Below are 24,452 nucleotides of genomic sequence, written 5' to 3'. Positions count from 1 at the left end.
GTGGATGGCCAGAAGCCTTCCCATGCCGTAATTGCACTGCCAAAACAGTGGCCCTCAAGTTTGTTAAGGAGATCATTCCTCGCTTTGGACTCCCCCTGTGGATGGAATCTGACAACGGGACACATTTCACGTCAAAAATCATTCAAAGCGTCTCATATGCCTTACAGATCCCCTGGAAACTCCATACGCCCTGGAGACCGCAAGCCAGTGGTGTAGTGGAGCGGACCAATCAGACCCTTAAACGGCATCTCTCAAAAGTGTCCCAAGAAGCCTCACTGCGATGGCCTGATGCTTTGCCCCTCATCCTACTCTGTATCCGCCTTCTCCCTAAGGGTAGATTAGGGCTTAGTCCCTTTGAAATTATGTTTGGAAGGGCATGGCCTATGAATGGCACCCCGGTTCTGTCAGGGGAATGGGAGCTGGGTAACGGTTTGTCACAGTATATGTGTTCCCTGTCTGCTGTTCTCTTGTCTCTTCACAGGTATACCAAGGATTCCCAGCCTCTCCCCTTGGACTCTCCCGTCCACTCCTTACAGCCCGGTGACTCCGTGCTTGTTCGTACCTGGAAAGACGAGCCTCTCCAGGAAAAGTGGAAAGGACCCTGCTGATCTCCCATACAGCAGCAAAGATCGAGGGACACAAGAACTGGATCCATCACTCTTGTCTGAAGGCAGTACCCGCGCCCTCGTCAGCAGAACAGTGGACGGTCCAACTTGCTGACTCCTCATCTAGTGACGATCTCGGGCTAAAGCTACTGTTTAAAAGACACAAATAGTGGGCACCTTAATGCTAAAATAGGCCCACCCAGGTACTGGAGACCCTGGGTTAAAAAGACTCTGGTGATAATTAATTGGGTAATATTGTTATTCTCTGTATTGTTACCCAATTATTATTATTATTTGTTATTGTTAATATTATTGTGAATAACCCATTGTTATTCTCTGTATTGTTATTTCCAAACCATGCATATCGGGAGCATAACTCCTTTGTTTCGCTTGCACACCACGTTGCTACTTTAACAAACCAGACTGATTGCTGGGTATGTGCTCCAACTCCACTGTCCCCCAAAACGGGAATGCCCATTGACATGCTGCCCTTGATCCTAGCAGAATTAGCCGCCACCAAAGAGCAGGAAAGAACGAACTCGCTGTTCTGAAATAAGACCTCTTTGCAGCAAGCCACCTATCAGGACCAGGAGTATTCAGTTGCAGTATTCACTGAGGGAGTGTTATGTTTTACCCGAAACCAATCTGATCACTATGGGCGTCCTGTGGGGAAAAGCTCCTGTGTTATTACACAGTGGGCTGATGGGTATTGGATAAAGACCAAAACGGGAGGCCAACAGTGTGGGTGTAATGGTTCCTCCCCTTTTAGGGAAACTCTTACAAATAATCTTACCACAAAGGAAAAGAAATATAAATATAAAAGGAAATATAACTTGCCGTCCAGTTAATATTGCCAATGTAGCAAGCCAATGGTGGGTTTGTAGTGGTCCCTATGGCGAGTGTAATTTGAACGGCGCAATTAGAAATGCCCCCACTTGTACCCAATCAGGAGGATGGGATGCCCCCTTAGGGGCATATGAACTGTTTGGAAAAGCAGCTTTAAATATCCCAGGAATCCTCTTAGGAAACAGTCCTTACTGGGCCCTACAGGGTCACTATTTTGTATGTGGCCGAAAGGCTTACAAGGTGCTACCAGCCAACTGGACAGGTAGCTGTTATGTAGCTCATGGAGTTCCTCATCTTTCCATAACTGCCACACTGCCCAAAGGAAAGATTAGAAATGCCCGAGACACCTCCGTTGAGTCACGAGAAAAGACCCTGCGGTGACTGACTACGGCATTGGAGGGCAATAGGAAGAATTCCCTTACAACCGAGAAGCTTGTAGGGTGCTCTGTACTGGGAATAGCGCCACTGTTTACCGGGCCAGCCATGGCATGCATAGGCCGCTATACTGTAAGGCTGCAAATGGTACTTGAGAAAGTGGCCTTAGAGTTAGAGGACTCGGTTAGTGATTTAGGGTCAGCAGAAAAACATTAAATAAAGAGGTACAGCAGCTCAGGACGTTTTCCCTCCAAAACAGGCTGGCTTTGGACTATCTCTTGGCATCCCAAGGAGGGGTTTGTGCCCTCGTCGGGCCCTGATGTTGTGTATATGTAAATGAGAGCAGTTATGAAATCTATGAAAAGGTGGTACAGGCTGAGGCCCATGCCCGAGCCGAAGCACAGGTTGCCTATACTGCCCCAGAGAGCGATTGGTTGCAAACCTTGTTTTCAGGCTGGGGTTTGTCGTTTTGGCTTGGTGGTTTATTTAGCCTGTTATTGAAACTTCTCTTTCCTGTATTGCTTGTATTACTGGTATTATGCTGTGCAGTATCATGTGTCAGGGCCCTTTTGCAAAAGTTAATAAGTCATTCTCTTCAGGGCTATCACAAAGTGCTTATGCAAAGTCCTATTGTAAAGACATAAGTAGCCCAAGTGAGAAAACTCAGAGCCAAGGTTGTTGAGTGTTCTCAAAGGAGGGAGTTGTTGGGGACACTGGGGCATGGCCACTAGGTAACTCGAGGGAATGGAAGATCACGAGTGTCGATGAAGCCCCTTCGCACTAGGCCCAAGTGTCCTTGCCCCCCCCCCCCTTGCCTGGAGGCACTCGCAGCAGTTATGCTGAGGATCTGCAACAATATGTTGCAGAGTTAGACTGCCTGAAACTGAGCAAGGCCGAACAGGGCAGATATGAAAGAACAATGCTGAATAAAGCAGTTTTATGTATGGTTTAACAAATGATACAGAGAACAAGGGAACTAGCTGGGAACTGAATTGGCTGGCTCTATGGATACTTAGGGCAGCTTGCTATTGGATAAGTATGCTGGGAAAAAGGATGTCTAAAAGCCTGTGTAACTTCCTGCTCTGTGTGCAGGATTTGAGATTTTATTCTCCCCGTACCTTTTTGCAGCTGCAAATAAACTTTTCTGCTTCTCCACCCCGTTGTGATTATAGGGTGTAGCACACCGGGTCGCGAACCAACCTCAGCTGTTGTTTAGCCTCTCGGCACTGGGTGCCGGCAACAGTGTTGTGAAGGCCAGTACTATAATGGGGTTCAAAAGGGAGCTAGATACATTGATGGAAGATAGGTCCATCAGTGGCTATTAGCCAGGATGGGCAGGAATGGTGTCCCTAACCTCTGTTTGCCAGAAGCTGGGATTGGGTGACAAGGCATAGATCACTTGATGATAACCTGTCTGTTCATTCCCTTTGGGGCACCTGCCATTGGCCACTGTCAGAGGACAGGATACTGGGGTTGATGGACCTTTGGTCTGACCCAGTGTGGCCGTTCTTATGAGAGGAAAATTCTGCGCCTTAATGATGCATTTCCCATAATTTGCACTACACTGGTGGCAAGCTGAAGACTGAGAAGGTGTGCTTAAGAGTTCTTGCTGCTTGCATGTTCCTCAGTGTGGCCTGCCTTTGGAATATCTAAGAGTATGTCTACACAGCAACTTCACACCTGCAGCTGGCCCGTGCCAGGTGACTCGGGCTTGCCGGGCTGGGGCTGTTTCACTTCTGTGTGTAGATATCTGGGCTCAGGCTGGAACCAGGACTATTGGACCAGCAAGGTCCCAGAGCTTGGGCTCCAGAACGAACCCCGGAAGTCTGCACAACAGAGTAGAAACAGCCTCACCGCAGCCTGAGTCATCGGCGCCAACTCTGTGGGTGCTCCGGGGCTGGAGCACTCACTGAGAAAAAATAGTGGGTGCTAAGCACCCACCGGCAGCCCCTCTATCAGCTCCTCCCCAAACCCCCAGCACCTCCCGGCGAGCCCTGCGGATCAGCGCTTCCCACTCCCACCCTGCACCTCCGGCCCACCGCAATCAGCTCTTTTGTGGCGTGCAAGAGATTGGAAGGGAGGGGGAGGAGCAAGGATGCAGTATGCTTGGGGGAGGAGGCAGGGCTGGGTGGGAAGAGGTGGGGCAGGGGTGGAGTGGGGACAGGAAGAGGCGGGGTCTGGGTGGGGTCTTGGGGGAAGGGGTGGAGTGTGGGCAGGGCCTGGAGCGGAGCTGGGGGGTCGAACACCCCTCAGCACTTTGAAAAGTCGGGGTCTGTGTTCTGAGCCCTGTAAGTCCAAGTCAGCCAGCTGTGGGTTTTTCTTTGCCGTGTAGACATACCCTAATTGAATGAGGAGCTCATGCTGGAGGATGATAATAATTTCATGGCTATTGTTGAGGGTGGTGATAATGAACATGCTGTAGATTTAAACAGGTAAGGACATGAGTTCCAGGCTTGCATTGTGGAGACTATTCTACTTGACTATACTTAGTCTTTTGAATGAGTGTCTTGACAAACCTGGAGGGACATTGGCTTACTGAACCCAAACCACTATCATTTCTTGGTCCTGGGGGGAAATAGAAAAGCAATGTTATTCCAGGTACCAAAAAAAAAAAATAATGCAAATAAAACAGGTCTGCCGTCCTTACTAATGTTGAATAACACATCCGAGACAAAAAGAGAGGATATAATGAAATCCACATTCTTCCCCCCTCAAGCATCACAAGCCAAAAGCGATGGGGTTAATTGAAATAAAGGTTGGTCCTCCAATCCCAGAGTCAGTCCAGCAGGAGTGTAGGCCGGTAGCAATATTCGTGTCATCACCATGCAGCTTAGTTTTTCTAATGATGGGCCTAGAACCCTAGATCCACAATCATGATTGCTGATCTGCCCTCTGCTGGTGGAATATTTAATTTGATTTGAGATCTTTACTTCATTGATTGTAGCTTTTTCCTTATGGCTTGGTTTCTGTATGTGCTGGGGCTGTGAAGATATCAAATATTTGAGTATGTTTTGTGCTGTGTGCATGCTGTATTTAACTACATTAAACCTTCTTGTATCACTGTGCACAATGTAATTCTAGTATCCTCACTGGATTAAAATATGCTGCATAACCTTCTGTGTTGTATCACATATTTGTGTTGCAGCACATAATTTTGTTGGGACAAAATGCACAACTACTAGAATGTAGACATCCATGTAAATCCGGAGATCTCTCTGCCTAGCTCTGGCTTTTTCACACTGTCTACAGATCCAGAGGAGGAAGGAAGCTGGAGACCCCTTGGGAAGAGGAAAGAGAGGCTCGTGGAGTGAGAGCCCCGGTGATTGGTTGGGAAGCGGTAGGTGAAGTAGTGGGGGAGGAAGGATGAGCTGCGAGCAACCCACCAAAGAGGAAGTGATGGGGGCTGGGTGGGGGAGGGAGACCATCTGCAGAGCAAGGAGAAAGAAGCGGTCTTCAGGTAGAAGAGAGTGAAAGGGGAGGGTAGGTGGTGGGCAAGAGCCTACAATAATATGTATAGAGGTGGGGATTGTCTGTGGGATGGGGGAGCAGAGAGTGACACTGGTAAGGTTTTATTTTAAAAGTGCTTGTTCTATTTTAATAGCTGTGATCTCTGGGCATTGATAGCCAGTTTCAGATCTTTGTTCTGAAGGCCATGCAGGGAATTTTTCAGTCATTCTGAAAAGCTGATTGCTGTTGCAGAGAGCTGGGAAGAAATGCAAACCTTGTTTATGTTAAAATTGTAAATAGACCACTAATTTACAAGACTCTAGTTACCTAAAAATAAAGTTTGAAAGTCAGTATTTAGAGCAGGGGTTCTCAACCTTTTTCTTGCTGAGGCCCCCCTCAGCATAGTGTAAAAACACCAGGGCCCAGTGGGGGCAGGAGGGGGACTCAGGGTTCCGGGCCGGCGGGGGGACCCTTGGGCATAGGCATAGATTTACTTCTATTTGCGGAAGTGCTGGGGGTTGGGGCTCCAGGTTTCAGCCACGGGGCTCCACAGCCCCCCTGAAAGGGCTCACGGACCCCCCAGGGGGTCTGTGGACCCCAGTTGAGAACCACTGATCTCGAGTATATTGCAGCTTAGAAAACCCTGATCTGCAGAAAGTCTGGAAAATCTCAGTCAAGTTACCAACTCTAAATTCATCTTTGCCTTTGTTATCATCCTTATTTATTCTCCACTTACTAATGGGCAAACCCCCACTACTTGCTATAAAAACGACAGACAAACAATCCCAGGCACTTCTCTTGCTTCCCCTGTGAATCTCATTCTCTGCACCTGAGACGACAAAAGGAAACAGCTGTTGGACTCAGGGGAAGGAGTCTTGACCTGATAGTCTGGTCAGTAATCTGCTAAAGCATGTGGTGAGAAAGTTTGCTTTGCAACTAAAATAGTGTCTTAAGTAGATATTAGTACGTGTTTTAAATTTTTATTTTTCTTCTAACCATTTCTGACTTTTATGCCTTATTACTTGAACTCACTTAAAATACATCTCTTTGTAGTTAATAAACTTGTTTTACTGTTGACCCTTACGCAGTGTCTTTAAGTTGAAGTGTCTGGGTAGCTATTTAAGGTAAGGAGTTGGCATGTTATTCTATTAAAGGTGTAATGGATTTAATATATTTGTACGGTCCAGGAAAGGGCTGGGCAGTATGGGACATACATTTCTGGGGGAAGATACAGGGCTGGTGGTGTGTTGGGATCTCCCTGCAATATAACCAAAACCACTGCTTAACTTGTAATGGTAGAGGTGCTGGGGCTCACGCATCATGCAAGCAGCCGTGCAATGCTCCACGGACATTCCTCTGGCAGCTGAGTGACGTGGAGGCGGAGGGTTGCGCTGCTGCTTGCATCTCTTGTGCGCACAAAAGAACTGATGCGGTAAGTCCAGAGGCGATGGGGCTATGAACTGCCAAGTCCAGAGGCGCCGGAGCTCAGCCCCGGCACAAATTAAGCACTAACCGATACTGGTGAGAGCCCAGTGTAGCTAGCAGGCTGCGGTTACATGCAGACACTCAAGGTGTGGCTTGCATGCTGGGAGACTGTGAGTGGCCCACGTAGGAGCTGCTACAGCAAGGCGTCATACGGCACCCAAAATTGCAGGGCAGGGATGACACAACCCCCACTAGTCTGGATTGTGCCATGGTATATCACAACTGGACATAGTAAAATTGATTTCTGACCTGTATCTGCAGTGTGGTGTCTCTGAAGAATACTGGTGAAGGGGCTTGATTGGATTCTGTTGAGTCCACTGTGGACAGTGACAGATTCTTTTGTGGAAGGTTAATACACCTCTACCTTGATATAATGCGACCCGATATAACACGAATTCGGATATAACGCGGTAAAGCAGTGCCTTGGGGGGGTGGGGCTGCGTGCTCCGGTGGATCAAAGCAAGTTCGATATAACACGGTTTCACCCATAACGCGGTAAGATTTTTTGGCTCCCAAGCACAGAGTTATATCGGGGTAGAGGTGTATTAGATACTGGGGTATCCAGCCTTTACAGTGAAGGCTGTCTTTTTGGTTTTACCTAAAACCCTAACTTGGCTATCAGTATTAGGCTTAGACGAAAAAGTTAGAGACAATCTTTACTCTGAAGAGATCCCAGTCTCTCTGTTTTAAAACCACTGTAAGCCTGAGAAGCAGTTAACCCATCTCCCTTTAGTCCTCTCTCTTTCCTGTCATTGTGGCGACTCATCCAGTTTTACAACTTCTAGTTCGCACACAAACAGCAGCATGATTCTACATCAGCAACTCCCCAGGGTGCTTAACAGATACCTTTACCTTAGGTAAAAAGAACAGGAGTACTTGAACTACAGCTTATGCTCAAAATAAAAGCTTATGCTCAAAGAAATTTGTTAGTCTCTAAGGTGCCACAAGTCCTCCTGTTCTTTTTGTGAATACAGACTAACACGGCTGCTACTCTGAAATCTGTCTTTACCTTTGGTGGAAACTTAACAGCCAGTGGGTTAGGTGGAAGAGTATTCCATTCCACATGGAGGCTGAGGGGCTGAACAAGCACAATTTGTTTCTCACCCTTATCCCACTAGAAGTTTCTCCCATGACAATTCATACCAAAGGAAAGCGCAAGTTAAATGTAATGCTCAACACTGGCTGAAATCCATTACAGTTCATGACGAAGAGTTCACACCAGGAGCCTGTAAGTCAACACTTCTTTTAGTTTGGCTTTCCCTTATTGGACAAGAGAAACAGGGTGAGGCAGCAGAGAAGCCAGTGAGTTCATATGGAAGAGTTCCTTATCAGCCTCCTCCTCCCTCTCCTCCCAAAGAAAACTAGAGACATGGTTTAAGGGCAGAGTCTGGCAAAAGGCAAAGCAAACTCCAACCATGGCTATGAGCAGCTTTGCTAGGGAAATAGATGCAGTTCTTGATGCAGCTGAAGGGAAAAAAACTGAGGAGCTGCTGATCACGTACAAGGGGGTTCTATACCCTAGTACGTTGTGTTGCGCTGAGACCTTCCAAGCATTGGACACCATGGAAGTTAGAAAAGATGATGTGTTCCTAGCTGCTTATCCTAAATGCGGTAAGTCTGGATTTTTTTGGTGCAAAATTGAAAGAAAAGTGCTTAGATGTCAAATATATGTGATCATTTTCTAAGAATGCAGAAAAGCACTGAAATTCAAATGCTACATGCAGTAGTAAATCCTCTGTTGTCACAGGGAAACAGTGTGCTTGTGAGCCATGTGTTTTCCTCCTCCGTAATTTCAGATGTGTGTTTAATCTAGCAGCGATAGACATGCTGCTGGCTGTAATAACTTAAATACAAAGAATCATGCAAGATTATGGTGAGCTTAAATATACAAGTGTCAGGAAATTTTAAGCTTTTGATTCCTATAGTTGCTGTAATTCTGCCTTTTTGTGCCTATGTAGCATTATACCTTCATATATATGGTGAAGAGATGGGGGTCAGTCCACAGAATTCAGAGCCAGAACAGAATCTGAACTGCCCCGAAACTTTGTTAATAACACACTAATGGCAGGCTTAGAGCTGTACACCGGTATAAAGAGGCACGGACCCCATCACTAGTTTAGAACAGACACAGACAAGACAGTTCAGACACAGGTGGGGGAGGGTGCAGGAGCTCCCGTTTGGAGCTCAGGGTGGGGATGTGGGGGGGTGCAGGAGTCAGGGCATGGGGTGTGGGAGGGTGCAGGAGTCAGGGCAGAGGGCTGGGGTCATGAGGGTGTGAGGGAGGTGCAGGAGACAGGGAAGAGGGCTGGGGGTGTGGGCTGGGGTTGCTCCCAGCTCCCTGCCCTGAGCGGCTCACGGCAGGGGGCTGGAGGGGGTATGCCCCCTTCCATGCCCTTCCCCAAGGCCCCGCCCCCACCTCTTCTCTGCTTCTTCATGCCAGCAAACAGCTTATCAGCAGCAGGGAGAGAGAGTGAGTGGGGGAGGGGGAACGCAGCACACTGGGGGAAGAGGCGGGGGAGGGGGGAGCTGGGCTGCCAGCGAAGCCTGCCCTGCAGCAGCAGGACAGAACCCCGGGAGAAGGCAGCACCAAGCTTCTGCCCCCATAGGAGAGAGCGGGGAGCAGAAGAGCAGCCAGGGCCCCTTCCGAGCGTGGGCCCTTTAAATAGCCACTGGAGCCCCACCGCCGCTACCCCAGGGCTCCAGCAGCCAGGCTCTGGTGGAAATGTATGACTCGCATGAAAGACCCCCTAAGCTTATTTCTACTAGCTTAGGTTAAAAACTCCCCAGGCACAAATTCTCCACTGTACCTTGGGTTTCAGTAACGCTGCGACCACCAAGTGATTTAACAAAGAACCAGGGAAAAGGACCACTTGGAGTTCCTCTTCTCCCAGCAATCCCCCAAGCGCTTACACCCCCTTTCCTTGGGAGGCTTGAGAATAATATCCTAACCAATTGGTTACAAAATGATCAAAGACCCAAGCCCCTGGGTCTTGGAACAATGGAAAAATCTGTCAGGTTCTTAAAAGAAGGATTTTATTAAAAAAAAGAAAAAGAAAGGTAAAAATCATCTCTGTAAAATCAGTTTGGAAAATACTTTACAGGGTATTCAGATTCAAAACACAGAGGATCCCCCTCTGGGCAAAACCTTAAAGTTACAGAAAACAGGAATAAACCTCCCTCTTAGCACAGGGAAAATTCACAAGAAAAACAAAAGATAAACTAATCCGCCTTGCTTGGTTTACCTCTACCGGTTGCAATATTGGAGGCTTGGATTGGGATGGGTTGGAGAAGATGGATTTCTGTCTAGCCCCTCTCAGTCCCAAGAGAGAACAACCACACAAAACAAAGAGCACAAAGAAAACCTTCCCCCCTCCCAAGATTTGAAAGTATCTCCTTTCCGCATTGGTCCTCTTGGTCAGGTGCCAACCAGGCTATCTGAGCTTCTTAATCCCTTCCAGGTAAGGAGGAATTCTAGGCTACCCGTAGCTGTATGGTTATGACAACATGCCATTCAATACCCTTATCGAAGCTGTTCTTAGCCCAAGACTGATGATTTTTTCAGAACACTTGGTAATATTTAGGCTGGTGTCTGTTTGGCCCAGATCCACAAAGGAATGTAGATGCACAAACTCCAGACTTAGGTACCAAAGTCCTAGCTTTAGGCACCATTCCAATTTACAAATCCCCAGTTCAGCTGCTGCCTATGCTATAGACAAACTAAATTTACTCACCACCTCCATTTTTGCTGTAAAAGTCTCCCAGACACCTATGTTTCTTCCTCTGGGCAAATACACTGATGCCTCTGGGAGGCACCCAGATGCCTACCTCACACCTAAGCCCATCATGATCCTCAAGCCAGAGGCAGATAGGCACTGTCCCAGCTATCTCATCTGTAGGGCCTGATCCATTAGGTGTCCTCAGAGGCAGCCTAATTGCACAAAATGACTTGGGGGGGAAGGGGACGGATTATGTTTTTCTAAAAGATATGTTCTAGGAATTCTTTGGGGGATGTTTATGGCCTGTGTTATACAGGAGATCAGACTAGATGATCACAATGATCCCTTCTGGCCTTGGAATCTATGAACCTTTAGCCTAGTGTTTAGGATACTCACCTGGGATATGGAAGATTCCCAGATGAATTCCTCCTCTTCCTGATGAGAAGAAGGAACTCGAACTCGGCTCTCCCAGACTCATGATAGTACCCTTGCAGGGATCGTGTGATTGTTGGACAAAGGCATTCCTCTCCCAGTAATACTCTTTTTTTGCCACAGATAGTTACTCCTGAGCACAGCCTGTGCTCTACTCTTCCCTGCCAACCCAAAAGGAAGCATATGTGTAGTAACTGAGCTGACTGGGGAATAGAGAAAGAGCAGGTGGCAGTTTGAGGATGTTGCAGGGAAACCTTATCTTCACTTCTCTGTTCTTCAGTCTTGCAGCAAAGATCTCCTCCTACATGAAGGAGATTCTGTGTAGCAACAAGATCTGAGTTACTGCACGGCAATAAAAGAACCACTGCACCAAGTCTCAGAGCCCAGGTCAATTGATTCAGGCTTACAGGACTTGGGACACGGAGCTAAAAATAGCAGTGTAGACATTTGTGCTTGGGCTGGAGCCTGGGCTCTGACACCTTCTTCCCCCACTGTGGGATTTCAAAGCCCAGGCTCCCCTGAACCCAGATGTCTACACTGCTATTTTTAGTACCACGAGCCTGACTCAGTTGACCCAGGCTGTGAGATTCAGTTGACCCAGGCTATTGGTGCCATGGGTTTTTTATTGCAGTGTAGGCATATCCTTACACTGTGTTCACAAGCTGTACATAGCAGAAGCAGCAGCCTTAAAGTGCTTACAAGGGTTGCCATTATATACACATAGGCAATGTAAATAAAGTACAGTTGTGCGGGGGATATACAACTTAACTTGTAATTGCCAAAGCACAGGATTTCAGTCTCGCCCCCAATGTTGCATTAAAGAGACACACTCAATGTAAAAATCACACTTCTGTCTGAAAATTGTGTACCTACAACTGTTACAAGCTATATAATGGAACACCTACAAGGTATATGGAGGACTAGTATACTGACTCTTTAGAAAGTTATGCTAGATATTTAACAGGCTACAGTTCTGAAATTCCTGCTTGGCTCCTTCTAACAGTTATTTTATGTTTCAGGAACTAATTGGATTGAACACATTTTAAATGACTTGACATCTGCAGTTCTAAGGAAGGAGGTACCACGAATAAAGCATTTACAAATTCTTGAATTTGGAGTTCCAGAAAAATTTCAGGTCAGCATGGACTAATTCAGGAAGTTTATTTTTAGCATCTAGTATTTTTTTAAATGTCTATATTTTACAGTATCTCATATAAGTACAAAACACTTTACAGAGTGGGTATACACTTCCATATCAAGTAATTTGAAGTTAATTCTCTCAATTACTTTTTGTATGTGGGAACATGTTATAAAAGATTAAAACACGGGCAAACAAGTGTGATTTGAAATGAAATTGACTTTTGTGTACTAAAAGAACAGAAATTAATTTTAACTCTAATCTGGACCTCCTACTGCTGTATTAGAATTTCCAATCCTTAGTGTCAATTTTGAGTGCAATATTTTAAAAATCTTTTGAGAAGAAAAGGTTAATGAAGTCATTAGCTGATTATTTCTGATTTCTATCCATCCTAGTTTAAGGTGTGACTTTTCCAAAGTGAAGTCGAGCCTATGCCTAAGGGCTTGGCTACACTTGCAGATGCAGAGTGCTGGGAGTTAAACCGGCCTTTGGAGACCGCAGCAGGGAAAACGCTGCCGTGTGTTTACACAATCAGCTGCAAGCCCAGTGGTGTGGCCACATTAGTAGCTCTTGCAACGCCACCGAGAGCAGTGCATTGTGGTAGCTATCCCAATGTGTAAGTGGCTGCAGCGTGCTTTTCAAATGGAGGAGGGGGTGGAGTGGAGTGTGACACTTGTGTTGTGTGTATGTCGGGGGAGAGACAGTGTGTTTTGGGGGGCAGTGTGTGTCAGCATGCTGTCCTGTAAGTTCAGATGGCAGCAGACCCCCCCACCCCCCACCTCTTTCTCACACACACGTGCCTGGGCAGCAGTGGCATTCCACAGTAATGGTTTGCTTTGTGTCCCGGAGAAGATAAACATGCCGGCTGTCAGAAATGGAGCTTTGAAAGGGGATATCCGCTTGCCTGCAGCCATTACAAGCTACATACCACACAGACTATGCTGACAGCTTGTGCCACACCCTCTCAAAGAAACTGCGGAACCACCTGATCAACATCCTCTACAGCAAACAGGGAAAGATTAAGAATGAGCTCTCAAAACTGGATACTCTCATAAAAAACCAACCTTCCAGAGTTCAAAACAATGAGAAGAGTGGCCACTTGACTTCAGGGGATTATGAGATGTTTCCGGAGGCCAATCCCCGTGCAGTAATGCAACACGTCTCTCAGCAAGCTTTATGCTTCTCGTGGAGGTGGATTGCCAGGAGCGCTCCAGCTGCAGAGTCCAGGCGCTCTAAGTGCCTTGCCAGTGTGGACACCCAGGGCCGTCCCTACCCATAAGCAACGTACGCAGCTGCTTAGGGCACCAGCAGATTTGGGGCACTAAATTTCCTGGTGACCTAAGCAGCTGCGTGCTGCTCCAGGCCCTGCTCCGCCTCTTCCCCATGGCCTCCTCCTCTGCTCCGCCTGGCTTCTTCCCACTCCTGCTCTGCCCCAGCCCCGCCCCCACTCCACCCCTTCCCCAAAGCCCCTGCCCCTGCTCCACCCCAGCCCCCTCCCCACTCCCCTGAGGACTGCAAGGAGTCGGGCCCGCACTTACCAGCGGCAATAAGTAGAGCGACCCGGCCACAGCCTGCTCCGCTCCGCTGGCTCCCAGCCACACTGCCGGTGCGTGCTGCGGGGCTGTTCCCCCCCGGGCCGCAAGGCTGGGAGCCCAGGGAGCAGAGCAGAGTGGGCTGGGGCCGGGTCACTCCACTTCCCGCCACCCCATAAGTGTGGGGTCGGGCCTGACTGCCCTGTACTCACCGGGTGGCAGGAAGTGGAGTGAGGGGTGAGGGGGGCCTGCGTAGGGCACCAAAATGGCTAGGGATGGCCCTGTGGACACCTCAGAAATTAGGATGCCTGGGGCCGATATAATGCACTCTAACTTGCAAGTGTAGCCAAGCCCTACATCTTTGCAAGGTCAGGGGAATGTGTGACTCTAACAGTGTATATGGCTGTGTGTGTGTCTATATGTTATAATTGCAAACCATGAGTAGTAACACCTGATGGACTGTTACTTTTCTTTATGTGGTTTTATAAGTAATGCACAAGATTGGGAGACAGAGTTAGGAGACCTGTGTCTGGCTTCAGGCGAGACATTTCATCTCTCCTCTATCAGTTGCCTCATTTGTAAAACAGAGATATTATTTATTTTTGTCACAGAGGTGCTGTGAGACTTAATTAATTACCGTTTGAAACTATTTAAGAACCTCAGTTAAGAGATCATATGGGCTGACAGCAATGGAGCAAAACCTGGGTAAAATCTGAGACAGTGTTGCAGGACTAAGGGTACGTCTATGCTGGCAGAGTTACTGTGCCGGCAGTTTCAGCGCCGCTTAGAGAGCATTGACGAGAAACTGCTGTTGTGTGTTCACACTGTCAGCTGCTTGCGTAACAGTGTGTTCACACTTGTGGCACTTGCAGTGGTATTCGGAGCGGTGCACTCTGGGCAGCTATCCCACAGAGCATCTCTTCTGCTACTAAGAGTTGTGGGAAGGCGGAGGGGGTCGCGGGGCATCCTGGGTCCTCTCCCAATGCCCTGTGATGCATTGCTTCGCATCCCAGCAATCCCTGTGCTTCCGTCTGCATTTGGCGCCATCTTTCAAAGGTTTGTGTACTGCGTGCCCTGCCTCTTCGGTCTGCAGGAATGGATCCCGCACTGTTGACCAATATGCTGCTCGCTCTGACCAACACGTCATGAGCGGCAGTGGAGTTATTCCTTAAACTACAAAGGCAAGAGGAATCTGACATTGATCTCACCACGCGTAGTAACTATGACACGAGATTGCTTGTGGCATTCACGGAGGTGCTGACCACAGTGGAATGCTGCTTTTGGGCTCGGGAAACAAGCACTGAGTGGTGGGATCATCCTGCACGTTTCAGATGATGAGCAGTGGCTGCAGAACTTTCGGTTGAGGAAAGCCACATTCTTGGGACTGTGTGATGAACTCACACCAGCCCTGTGGTGCAAGGATACAAGAATGAGCGCTGCCCTGCTGTTGGAGAAGCGCGTGGCGAGTGCACTGTGTAAGTCGGCTATTCCAGACTGCTACCAATTGGTCACTAACCAGTTCGGAGTGGGAAAGTCAACAGTTGGACTCAGGTTGACAGAAGTGTGCAGGGCCATTAACCACATCCTGCTCCACAAGACTGTGACTCTGGGCAACATGCATAACATTGTGGATGGCTTTGCACAAATGGACTTCCCGAACTGCAGAGGGGCGACAGATGGCACGCATATTCCAATTCTGGCACAAGACCAACTAGCCACTGAGTACATTTATCGGAAGGGGTATTTCTCTATGGTTCTTCAGGTGCTTGTGGATCACCGTGGGTGTTTCACGGATCTTAACGCATGACATATACACCTTTCGGAACACTGGCCTATTCAGGAAGCTGCAAGCAGGGACTTTATCCCCAGACCAGAAGATCACCGTAGGGGAAGTCAAAATGCCCACTGTGATCCTGGGAGACCCCGCCTACCCCTTAATGCTGTGGCCTATGAAGCCATACATGGGACACCTGGACAGCAGCAAGGAGCGGTTCAACAACAGGCTGAGCAAGTGCAGAATGACTGTTAAGTATGCTTTTGGCCATTTAAAGGCCCGCTGGCGCTGCCTCTATGGGAGGCTGTACCTGGCCGATGACAATATTCCTATGCTTATAGCTGCGTGCTGTACGCGCTATAGTATTTGTGAAGAGAAGGGTGAAAGCTTGACACAGGGCTGGACCACTAAGGCTCAGTGCCTGGAGGCTGAATTTGAACAGTCAGAGACCAGGGCTATTAGAGGGGCGCAGCATGGGTCCATAGGATCAGGGATGCCTTGAGGGAGCAATTTGAAGCTGAAAGCCACTAAGATTTGTTGCTATGCTCAGGAGTGCAGTTCTTGTAATGCCAGGAGGTGATTGTGATTGGTGCAGACGATGCACAATGAAAGTGTAAGGAAACTGCCTGTTCTTTTGTGGGGCTCTCTTTGCTTTCAATTAATGGAATAAAGATTGCTTTCACACCAAAACAATTATCTTATTAAAAAACAACCGGAGGAGAGAGACAAACAAAAAAACACATCAGCACTGTGGGGGCTGGGGGAAGGGAGGGTCCCAGGATTGTTAAAGATTTGGGTATGTCCAGGTATCATATCCAACCTTCTCCTTTGGAGTACAGTGCAGCGGGTACTGTACTTCAGTAGGGCTAAACTCAAGAGGGACGAGTGTTGAGTGCAGTGGGTACTGGGAGTCCGGAGGGCTGGACTGTGGCGGGGCAGGAGTGGAATGCAGCGGGTACAGACTTGAGCCAGGAGGTTGATAAGAGTGTGTTGGCGGTGTCTGGGTTGGGGGGGTGCATGGGAAAGGGTTTTGTGACAGTGGCTGCAGGGGAGGGTGAGCGAGGAGCTGCTCAGTTTGCAGTGCTAGTAATGCCTAGAGTGTGTCCGCTTGGCGCTCCATAACGTTTAATAGCCACTCCGTAGCTTCGTTCTGGAGCTCCACGTTCTCCTTTCAGTCCCTCTTCTCACTGTCCCTCCACTCCTTCAATTCTTGTGTTTCGGCTGCAGAATGCATCATGACCTCATGCAGAAAGTCCTCTGTAGTTCTTCAGGGCTGCTTTCTAATTCTGTGCAGCCTTTTAGCCGGTGATAACAAACAGGGAGGCTGGGCTCCCAAGGTCATATCTGTGAAGCCAAAATGTAACATTTTACAGAAGCAACACACAGACCACTGATTTAAAACCCAGCCACAGTTCACATACCTGTCACTAACTGGCTGACCCCAGGCAAGCACACATGAGCCACAACCCCCAAAATGGTGAGTAACTGTAGGGGCAGGGGAAATCAGTGTTCCAGAACTGTACTGTACACTGGACATGTGGCTCTTGGGGAGAACCAGCACTGTATGGGGGGGCCTTATAATCATTACTATCCCCACATTTTCCACAGGCTGTGTTTGTTATGGAAGATATCTCGCTGCTGAGGGTTAGAAGGGAATCAAGGGAGGGTCTTCTCCAAGACTGCGGCTTCCGCCCTGGCCCTTATGTGGCTCGCCTGTGTGTGGCAATGATCCGTCCCCCCCATCCTAGTGATGGCAGAGTGGCGCGGGAAAGTTACCCTTAATGGGGCAAGAAATCAAGCAGCTCTGCCAAAGAACCTGTGGCAGTGGATTGCCCAGTATCTCCATGAGATCTCTGAGGCAGATTCCGGTGAAGTGAGGGAGTCAATCAACACCCTGTTCCGCCGCTCAGACTAGGCATTTGGTGGTATGCACATCATACAGATGCAAACCTGCTTTCTGCAACCCTTCTGCCCCCAACAACTCACTTCAGCGATTCCCAAAATCAAATCCACTTACCAGGGGCCTCCTCTCCTGTTTGCACTTTGCCAAGATCCGACAGCTGTGACTGGCTAACCTCCTGTGGGGTAGAGAAGAGCTCCAGGCTGCATGCATCTCTGACCTCCGAGTTGTCCTCTGCCTCTGGGTCTCCCTCCCCCTCCACAGCTCCTGCACTTTGACCCTGCGTTCCACAGTTCCTGCACTTTGACCCTGCATTGTAGTGTGTCCTGGTCATGGCCCCTTTCTGTCATGCATCGTGAAATCTGTCCGTAGGTATCATAATTCCTACAGCTGGAGCGCAGCTGGGACTGGACAGCCTCCTCTCCCCAAATGCCGATGAGGTCCAGCAGCTCGACATTGCTCCAAGCAAGAGATCACCTGGTGCGTGGAGCTGCATGGTCACCTGGAGAGATGCGCTGAGACCACTGCAGGCGTCACCGAGCAAACAGGAAGGGGACTTTCAGAATTCCCAAGGAATTTACGAGGTGGGGATGATGCTTGGTCACCTGAGGGCAGGGCAGTCAAGTTCAAACCGAAGACCAGAGAGGTGAGGACAGGCATCGTGGGACACCTCCCGGAGGCCAGTCACAGCACGTAATCGACCAGGAGGTCTACACTGGCGCCGTGGCGCTGTAGCCCGGGTGCAGAAAGCTCTACACCTCTTGTCAGGGTGGTTTTTTTGCAGCGCTGCAACTGCACAGTTTCTGCACACCCAGTGGCGTGGCCGTGCGTGCACCTCGGGAGTTACAGCGCAGAAAGCTGCTTTACTCCGCAGAAACTTGCCAGTGTAGACAAGGCCTAAGGGAAAATCCCTAAACAGGAGGAACTGGTGTACAGCAGGAAAAGCAGTGGCTATTACAAGATACAAGGGAGTAGCCAATATAGCCTGTTGTTCTCCAGTTTAGTACATGAGAAAATTCACTGCTCATGCTTATCTCTTCCATGATCTACCCTGGAACTCTGCTCTACAGTGCACAGGAGGGTGTGGAGTCCCTCTGTGTTTACGTGTGTGTTTTCTGCAGCGGCAGCCACCGGTGCATGTTCTTTTTCTGTTGCTTTGGGCCTAAATATTGCCACATAAAATGGCACAAAAGCTCGCCTTTATAATTATAATGAATTAAGAGCAAGAACAATGCAAACAGCTTTCTTTTTTTAACTATCTGGCCTACGTATGCCACCTGCCTTGTGACAATTTTGAAATCTGCTAAAAATGATAGAATTCTGCAGAAACTAGGCTTTAATAACAATGCCATCTAGATGACATTATGAAGGATGAGAAGAACCAAGAAGAGAGACTACAATTTAACAATTACCAATAAAAATTCTTTCCATGCAAAATAGATGTTTAGATCAAATTTACACTGTGACAGACTGGATCACAGAAATCCCTTTGGGACTGCCAACTGATGTGCTGACACTACCCAAGAGCCTGGTTCCCATGGCAGCTTAGGACTTGCGTGTCCTGCCTGGTTTGAGCCAGACATGCTAGCCTGCTGCAAACCCAGACCCAGGTCTGAACCACGTCCCCTAAACGCTGCAGGCGTAACTGAAAACAGCTTAAGAAGTGTTCCTGTCTCTAACACTCAGATGCCCAGATCCCAATGGGGTCCAAACACCAAATAAATCCGTTTTACCCCATATAAAGCTTATACAGGGTAAACTCATAAATTGTTTGCCCTCTATAACACTGATAGAGAGATATGCACAGCTGTGTGCCCCCACAGGTATTAATACATACTCTGGGGGAATTAATAAGTAAAAAGTGATTTTATTAAATACAAAAAGTAGGATTTAAGTGGTTCCAAGTAATAACAGACAGAACAAAGTAAATGACCAAACAAAATAAAATAAAACACGCAAGCCTGTGCCTAATACAGGAAGAAAGTGATTACAGATGAAATCTTACTCTCAGAGATGTTCCAGTAAGCTTCTTTTACAGACTAGTCTCTTTCTAGTCTGGATCCAGCATTCACTCATCCCTGCTATTGTTACCTTCCTTTGCTCCAGTTTCTTTCAGGTATCCTTTGGGGGTGGAGGGCTATCTCCTGAGCCAGCTGAAGACAAAATGGAGGGGTTGAAATAGACTTTCTCTTGTGGGTGGACACACCCTCCCCGATATGGAAACCAGCTACAAAATGGAGTTTTGGAGTCACATGGGCAAGTCACATGTCCATGCATGACTCAGAACTTACAGGTGGCAGCCATTGTTCACATGCTACCTTCAACGTCCTCAGGTAGACTTCTTATGTGGATTGAAGTCTTCCAAGAACCATTGTCTGTTAAGTGTTTCTTGACTGGGCACTTAACTTGCAAATTCCTTTCTAAAGAAGCTGACCAAATGTCTTACTAAGGCGACTTACAATCAAACAAGTACACAGCCAACATTCATAACTTCGAGAACAAAAACGATACATGCATACAAATAGGATGAATATATTCAGTAGATCATAATCTTTGCAGAGATATGTTACATGGCCTATTTAGCATAAAACATATTCTAGTTATGTCATATTTACTTTCATAAGCATATTTCCATAAAACATTATGGGGTGCAATGTCACATACACATATTATAAATTGTCAACATATTCGAGGTAGATATGTTGTGATTCCTTTTTTTTCACATATACTTTTTGTTTTGATTTAGAAAATAAAAAGTTTACCTTCGCCACGTCTTTTTACCACACATCTCCATTATGATAATATTCCCAAGGCTGTTTTGGGGAGTAACGCAAAGGTAAGTGAGCATTTTAATATTTGATATTATTCACTTTCCAAGCAACTCCCAGTTTTCCTCTGGCAAAAGTTCTCTACAGGATTGCCTGGAAAACAGGAATTCAGTTTCACAAAAAAATTCAAGGTTACAGCATTTGGTTTTGTTCGGCATTGGGATGTAACCAAGAACGGTGGAATTTTTTTTGTGAAAAAACAGATTGAGGAGAGCAAGGACTTGAACCTGGGTCTCTGATGTTCCAGGTTAATGCTGTAACTGTTGGGATTTTGGCTATTCTGAGATGTGTGTGTGTATGCCTCTCTCTCCCTCCCATTTTAACCAGAAATGAATAAATTTCTGGGAAAACTTTTGGCCAGTCAGCATTTTCTGGTGAAAACCATTTCACTGGAAAATTCCTGACCAACTCTAGTTCTCTACTTGGCTTTTTCAGATCCCACAATCTGACATCTTTCACTAGAAAAGTGGAATTCAGTTTTTACTGGTTGTTGTTTGTAATTCACACAAAGGTCAAATCTTAGATCCCAGCCCTGCAAGGTGAGCTGTATAGGATAGCCCTTATTGCTCCATGGAACCCCCATGAAGTCATAGGGGCTCCAAGCAGGTGTAAGGTCTCTCCACACAAATCAATTTGCAGGATTGGGGCCTCACTTTCCAAATTTCAGTTCCTGTAAGAGCTGATACGTTTTTAATGCAGGACCCTTGAGATCAAAGGTTACCTTAAAATACCAAAGACTCATGTGCCTTTGCTGTTTTAAAAGGTACTGGTGTTACTTCGAAATCCAAAAGATGCAGCTGTATCCTATTACCACTTCTACAACAAAAATCCTGGGCTTCCAAATGTCAGCTCCTGGGATGAGTTCTTTCAGAAGTTCATGAATGGAGAAGGTACAGTTATTATATCTTTGCTATGTTTCTTAGTGGCGTTTATAAACACTCTAGTACAGTGTTCTCAACTCTTCTTTGGTCTGCAGTCCAAAAAGGGAGTCTGTGATCATCATGTAAAAACTAATCCCAAATGGATTCAAACTAATGATCTGGGTTGGGGAGGGCAGGGGAGCTGGTGCTAAGGAGTCAAAGGTGCTTCACTCTTCTTCAACCCTGAGCAATGCTCAGCACTCGGAGCATTGCTGTGGAGATATTCAAATGGTCAGGATGGTGCAGTATACAGGGATTCCACTTCATCCCCAGCACATAAAGGGTAAACTCCAGCTTTCCTTTTCTTTCTGGCAGGCATTATCCTTCTTGCGATTTCACATCTTAACAACTAGATTTATGAGTGAGTTTCTCCCCCTTTGTTCTCAGCTACTTACTGATTACTACAAAATGTATTCAAGAATTAATTTGTTGTAAACAGATTTTTTTTGAAACTTGTCATGTAGAAACGGTATAGCTTGATTATGTAAAAATAGTTGGAAGAAGAAAGTGAAAAGTCAAGTCTGGAGTGAATGACTTCCAAAATAACATCTGTCCCCTCCTCCCCCCAAAGAAAAAGAAAAAGGAAAAAAAAAGAACTAAGAACAGAGTACTGAAGGATTAGACGATCTAAGCTCTCCAGGACTCTATGTTGAAGTTAGCCTGTACATTTCATCTTGGGGCAATTTAAATATACTTTAAATTATCTTCTGTTTTTGACCTGTCTGCCTTAACTTCATTTTAGTCTGCTGGAGCTCATATTTTGACTATGCTCTTGCCTGGAACAAACACATGGATAAAGAGAATATCATGATCATCACCTATGAAGAAATGAAAGAGGTAAATATGTGTAGAAAGTTAAAAATGGAAAAGACTTATTAGGTCTTGTACTCAGTTCTGATACAGAATTGCTCCCTTCAGTATATTCTCAAGCATCTTGTCCCATCCAGTTTTCATTTTGTCCCAGGCAAAACCTTATTGTGCAGAGAACAGGTATATGATGTTGCAGCCTGTTTTCCCACTGGCTACTAGCCCTTCTTTCTGCAGCCCAGCTCCCTCCTCAAGCACGAAAGCCTTGATCCTGCAACATTAAGCACGTGCATGAGAGTGGTCCCATTGACTTCAGTGAGACTGTTCACGTGCTTAAAGTTAAGCATGTCCATGTTAGCAGTTTGAGGATCTTAAACTGTAAATTCTCTGGGTTAGGTAATGCCAATGCTTATATAGAACAATACTAATTGATGTGGCTAGATAAATGTTATCAGTAGTAATTAATACTAAAATAAAGAGATCCATGCAGAAGATTGAGAGCATTCACTTAACACATTGCCATTTGGGAAGGGAGGCACATTCCAAAATCTTATCAAAAGTAACCACCATTCCTGCAACCTCCTGCTGCTGAACTGAATATATTTCTCTAATGTTCTGCCCTTTGTATGGATGAGAATATTATCAACTACATTCATTTGACAAGATAGAGGGAAAATGTCTGGCATGTTTGCTTTAATTTATACATAACTCTATCGCATTTTTGTTTTTCAGAACTTACCTCAAGGAGTGAAACAAATAGCTGAATTTTTGGGGTTCTCTCTGCCTGAGGAGAAGATTCAGTCTATTGCAGAGAATGCCACCTTTGAATCAATGAGCAATAAATCCCAAGAAACACATGGAAAATTTGGTCCCATCCTTTTCAGAAAAGGTACATTTATACAGAGCGATGATAGGCCTAGAGTTTAGAACAGGTATCCAAATTGGTCATGGGAGCTAATTAACATTTAAAAGGCTTGATAAGATACATGACTGTTGTGACCATTTCAGGAGGTCCCAAATGCAGAACTAATGCATTTAATTCATAGCTGATAATGAATTTTCTTCTCCTGAAAATGGACATCCCTAGCTAGATGATCACTCAGGCACTGAATGCTGTTCTTTCAAAATATGAGCTCTGTGGAAAATACCTTGGTTGTAAAAGGTGCATGCATATATACCTGTAAAATTTAGTGCAAAGGGTTTTCTTTAACCTAAAATTTTAAGAACACCATCCACATTGAAGCCTCATATTGATTTGAAATGTGGCAATAAGTTCAGTCATTCCAACTGTTTGTGTCAGCATTTCATTGTTATCTACTGCTACCTGACAGGTGATCTTATACTTCCAGGAATATTTATGAGTTTATTTCATTGTTCTTTTGCAGGTACTGTTGGAGATTGGAAGAATCTGTTCACTGAAGCTCAAAGCCAAGAAATGGATGCCAAATTTGAAGAATGTTTAGCAGGAACGAAACTGGGAGCCAGGCTAAAATATGATAAATACTGCAAATATTAAATCCTTGAATATCAGAATGACATTAGCATTTACTCAGAAACATCATCTATTTTACTACCTTTTGTTTGAGAACATAGAGATTAAAATAATTAGCCTTTCACGCAAGAATTTTCACACAAAAAACAACCAAACCCAAGACACAGTAAATAAGGCTAGTGGTCCAAATACTGCCCATCTGTGACTTATTTAGGCTTAGAATCTCCTGTGCATAGTGGCACATGAGGCAACCCACTTTTCCTACTGCTGCCTGCCCAGAACAAGATGTTTGACTCAATTGTAAATTGTCTCCATGATGGCAACAACTTTTGCAATTGTTTTGCAATAGGCCATTTTTTCTCCTTCATGCCTTCTCTTCCCTCCGGGTGGAATCCAATGGAATGCTACGACTACACTATGCAGCTTTTAGCAACACGGCTGTGCCGCTATAGCCGTGCTGCTAAAAGCCGCGCAATGTAGCTGCTGTTTGTCGTCAGGAGAGAGCTCTCCTGCCGACAAAAAAATTCCACCCACAACGAGCAGCAGTAGCTTTGTCGGTAGGTTCACACAGGCACTTTTCGTTGGTAAAACTTTTGTCGTTCGGGGTGGCGGTTTTTGTCATTCAGGGGGTGTTAAAAAAATGTTTTGCCAACGAAGTCCCAGTGTAGACACAGCTAAGATATACCTTTGTGCTTCTGCCTTGTGGTAGCCTGATGACATTGTTGGGGACACTGGGGCATGGCCACTAGGTAACTCGAGGGGATGGAAGACCACGAGTGTCGATGAAGCCCCCTCGCACTAGGCCCAAGTGTCCTTGGCCCCCCGCCTGGAGGCACTCACAGCAGTTATGCTGAGGATCTGCAACAATATGTTGCAGAGTCAGACTGCCTGAAACTAAGCAAGGCCGAACAGGGCAGATATGAAAGAACAATGCTGAATAAAGCAGCTTTATGTATGGTTTAACAAATGAGAACAAGGGAACTAGCTGGGAACTGGATTGGCTGGCTATATGGATACTTAGGGCAGCTTGCTATTGGATAAGTATGCTGGGAAAAAGGATGTCTAAAAGCCTGTGTAACTTCCTGCTCTGTGTGCAGGATTTGAGATTCTATTCTCCCTGTACCTTTTTGCAGCTGCAAATAAACTTTTCTGCTT

The 24,452-nt window shown here is 46.4% G+C and overlaps 1 protein-coding gene across 1 annotated transcript; it reads left to right on the top strand.

Annotated features, from left to right (window-relative positions):
- Positions 1–8,173: 8,173 nt before the first annotated feature.
- LOC140909337 (sulfotransferase 6B1) lies at positions 8,174–24,452 on the top strand. Its single transcript, XM_073338396.1, has 7 exons — positions 8,174–8,369; positions 11,926–12,041; positions 19,997–20,086; positions 20,842–20,968; positions 21,741–21,835; positions 22,538–22,694; positions 23,191–24,452. Exons 1-7 carry the CDS (start codon positions 8,174–8,176, stop codon positions 23,319–23,321), a joined length of 912 nt encoding a protein of 303 aa, XP_073194497.1. The 3' UTR covers positions 23,322–24,452.

This window comes from Lepidochelys kempii, chromosome 3 (genome assembly GCF_965140285.1).
Source record: "Lepidochelys kempii isolate rLepKem1 chromosome 3, rLepKem1.hap1, whole genome shotgun sequence".
NCBI lineage: Eukaryota > Metazoa > Chordata > Testudines > Cheloniidae > Lepidochelys > Lepidochelys kempii.
This window is presented reverse-complemented; position numbering and strand designations above follow the sequence as displayed.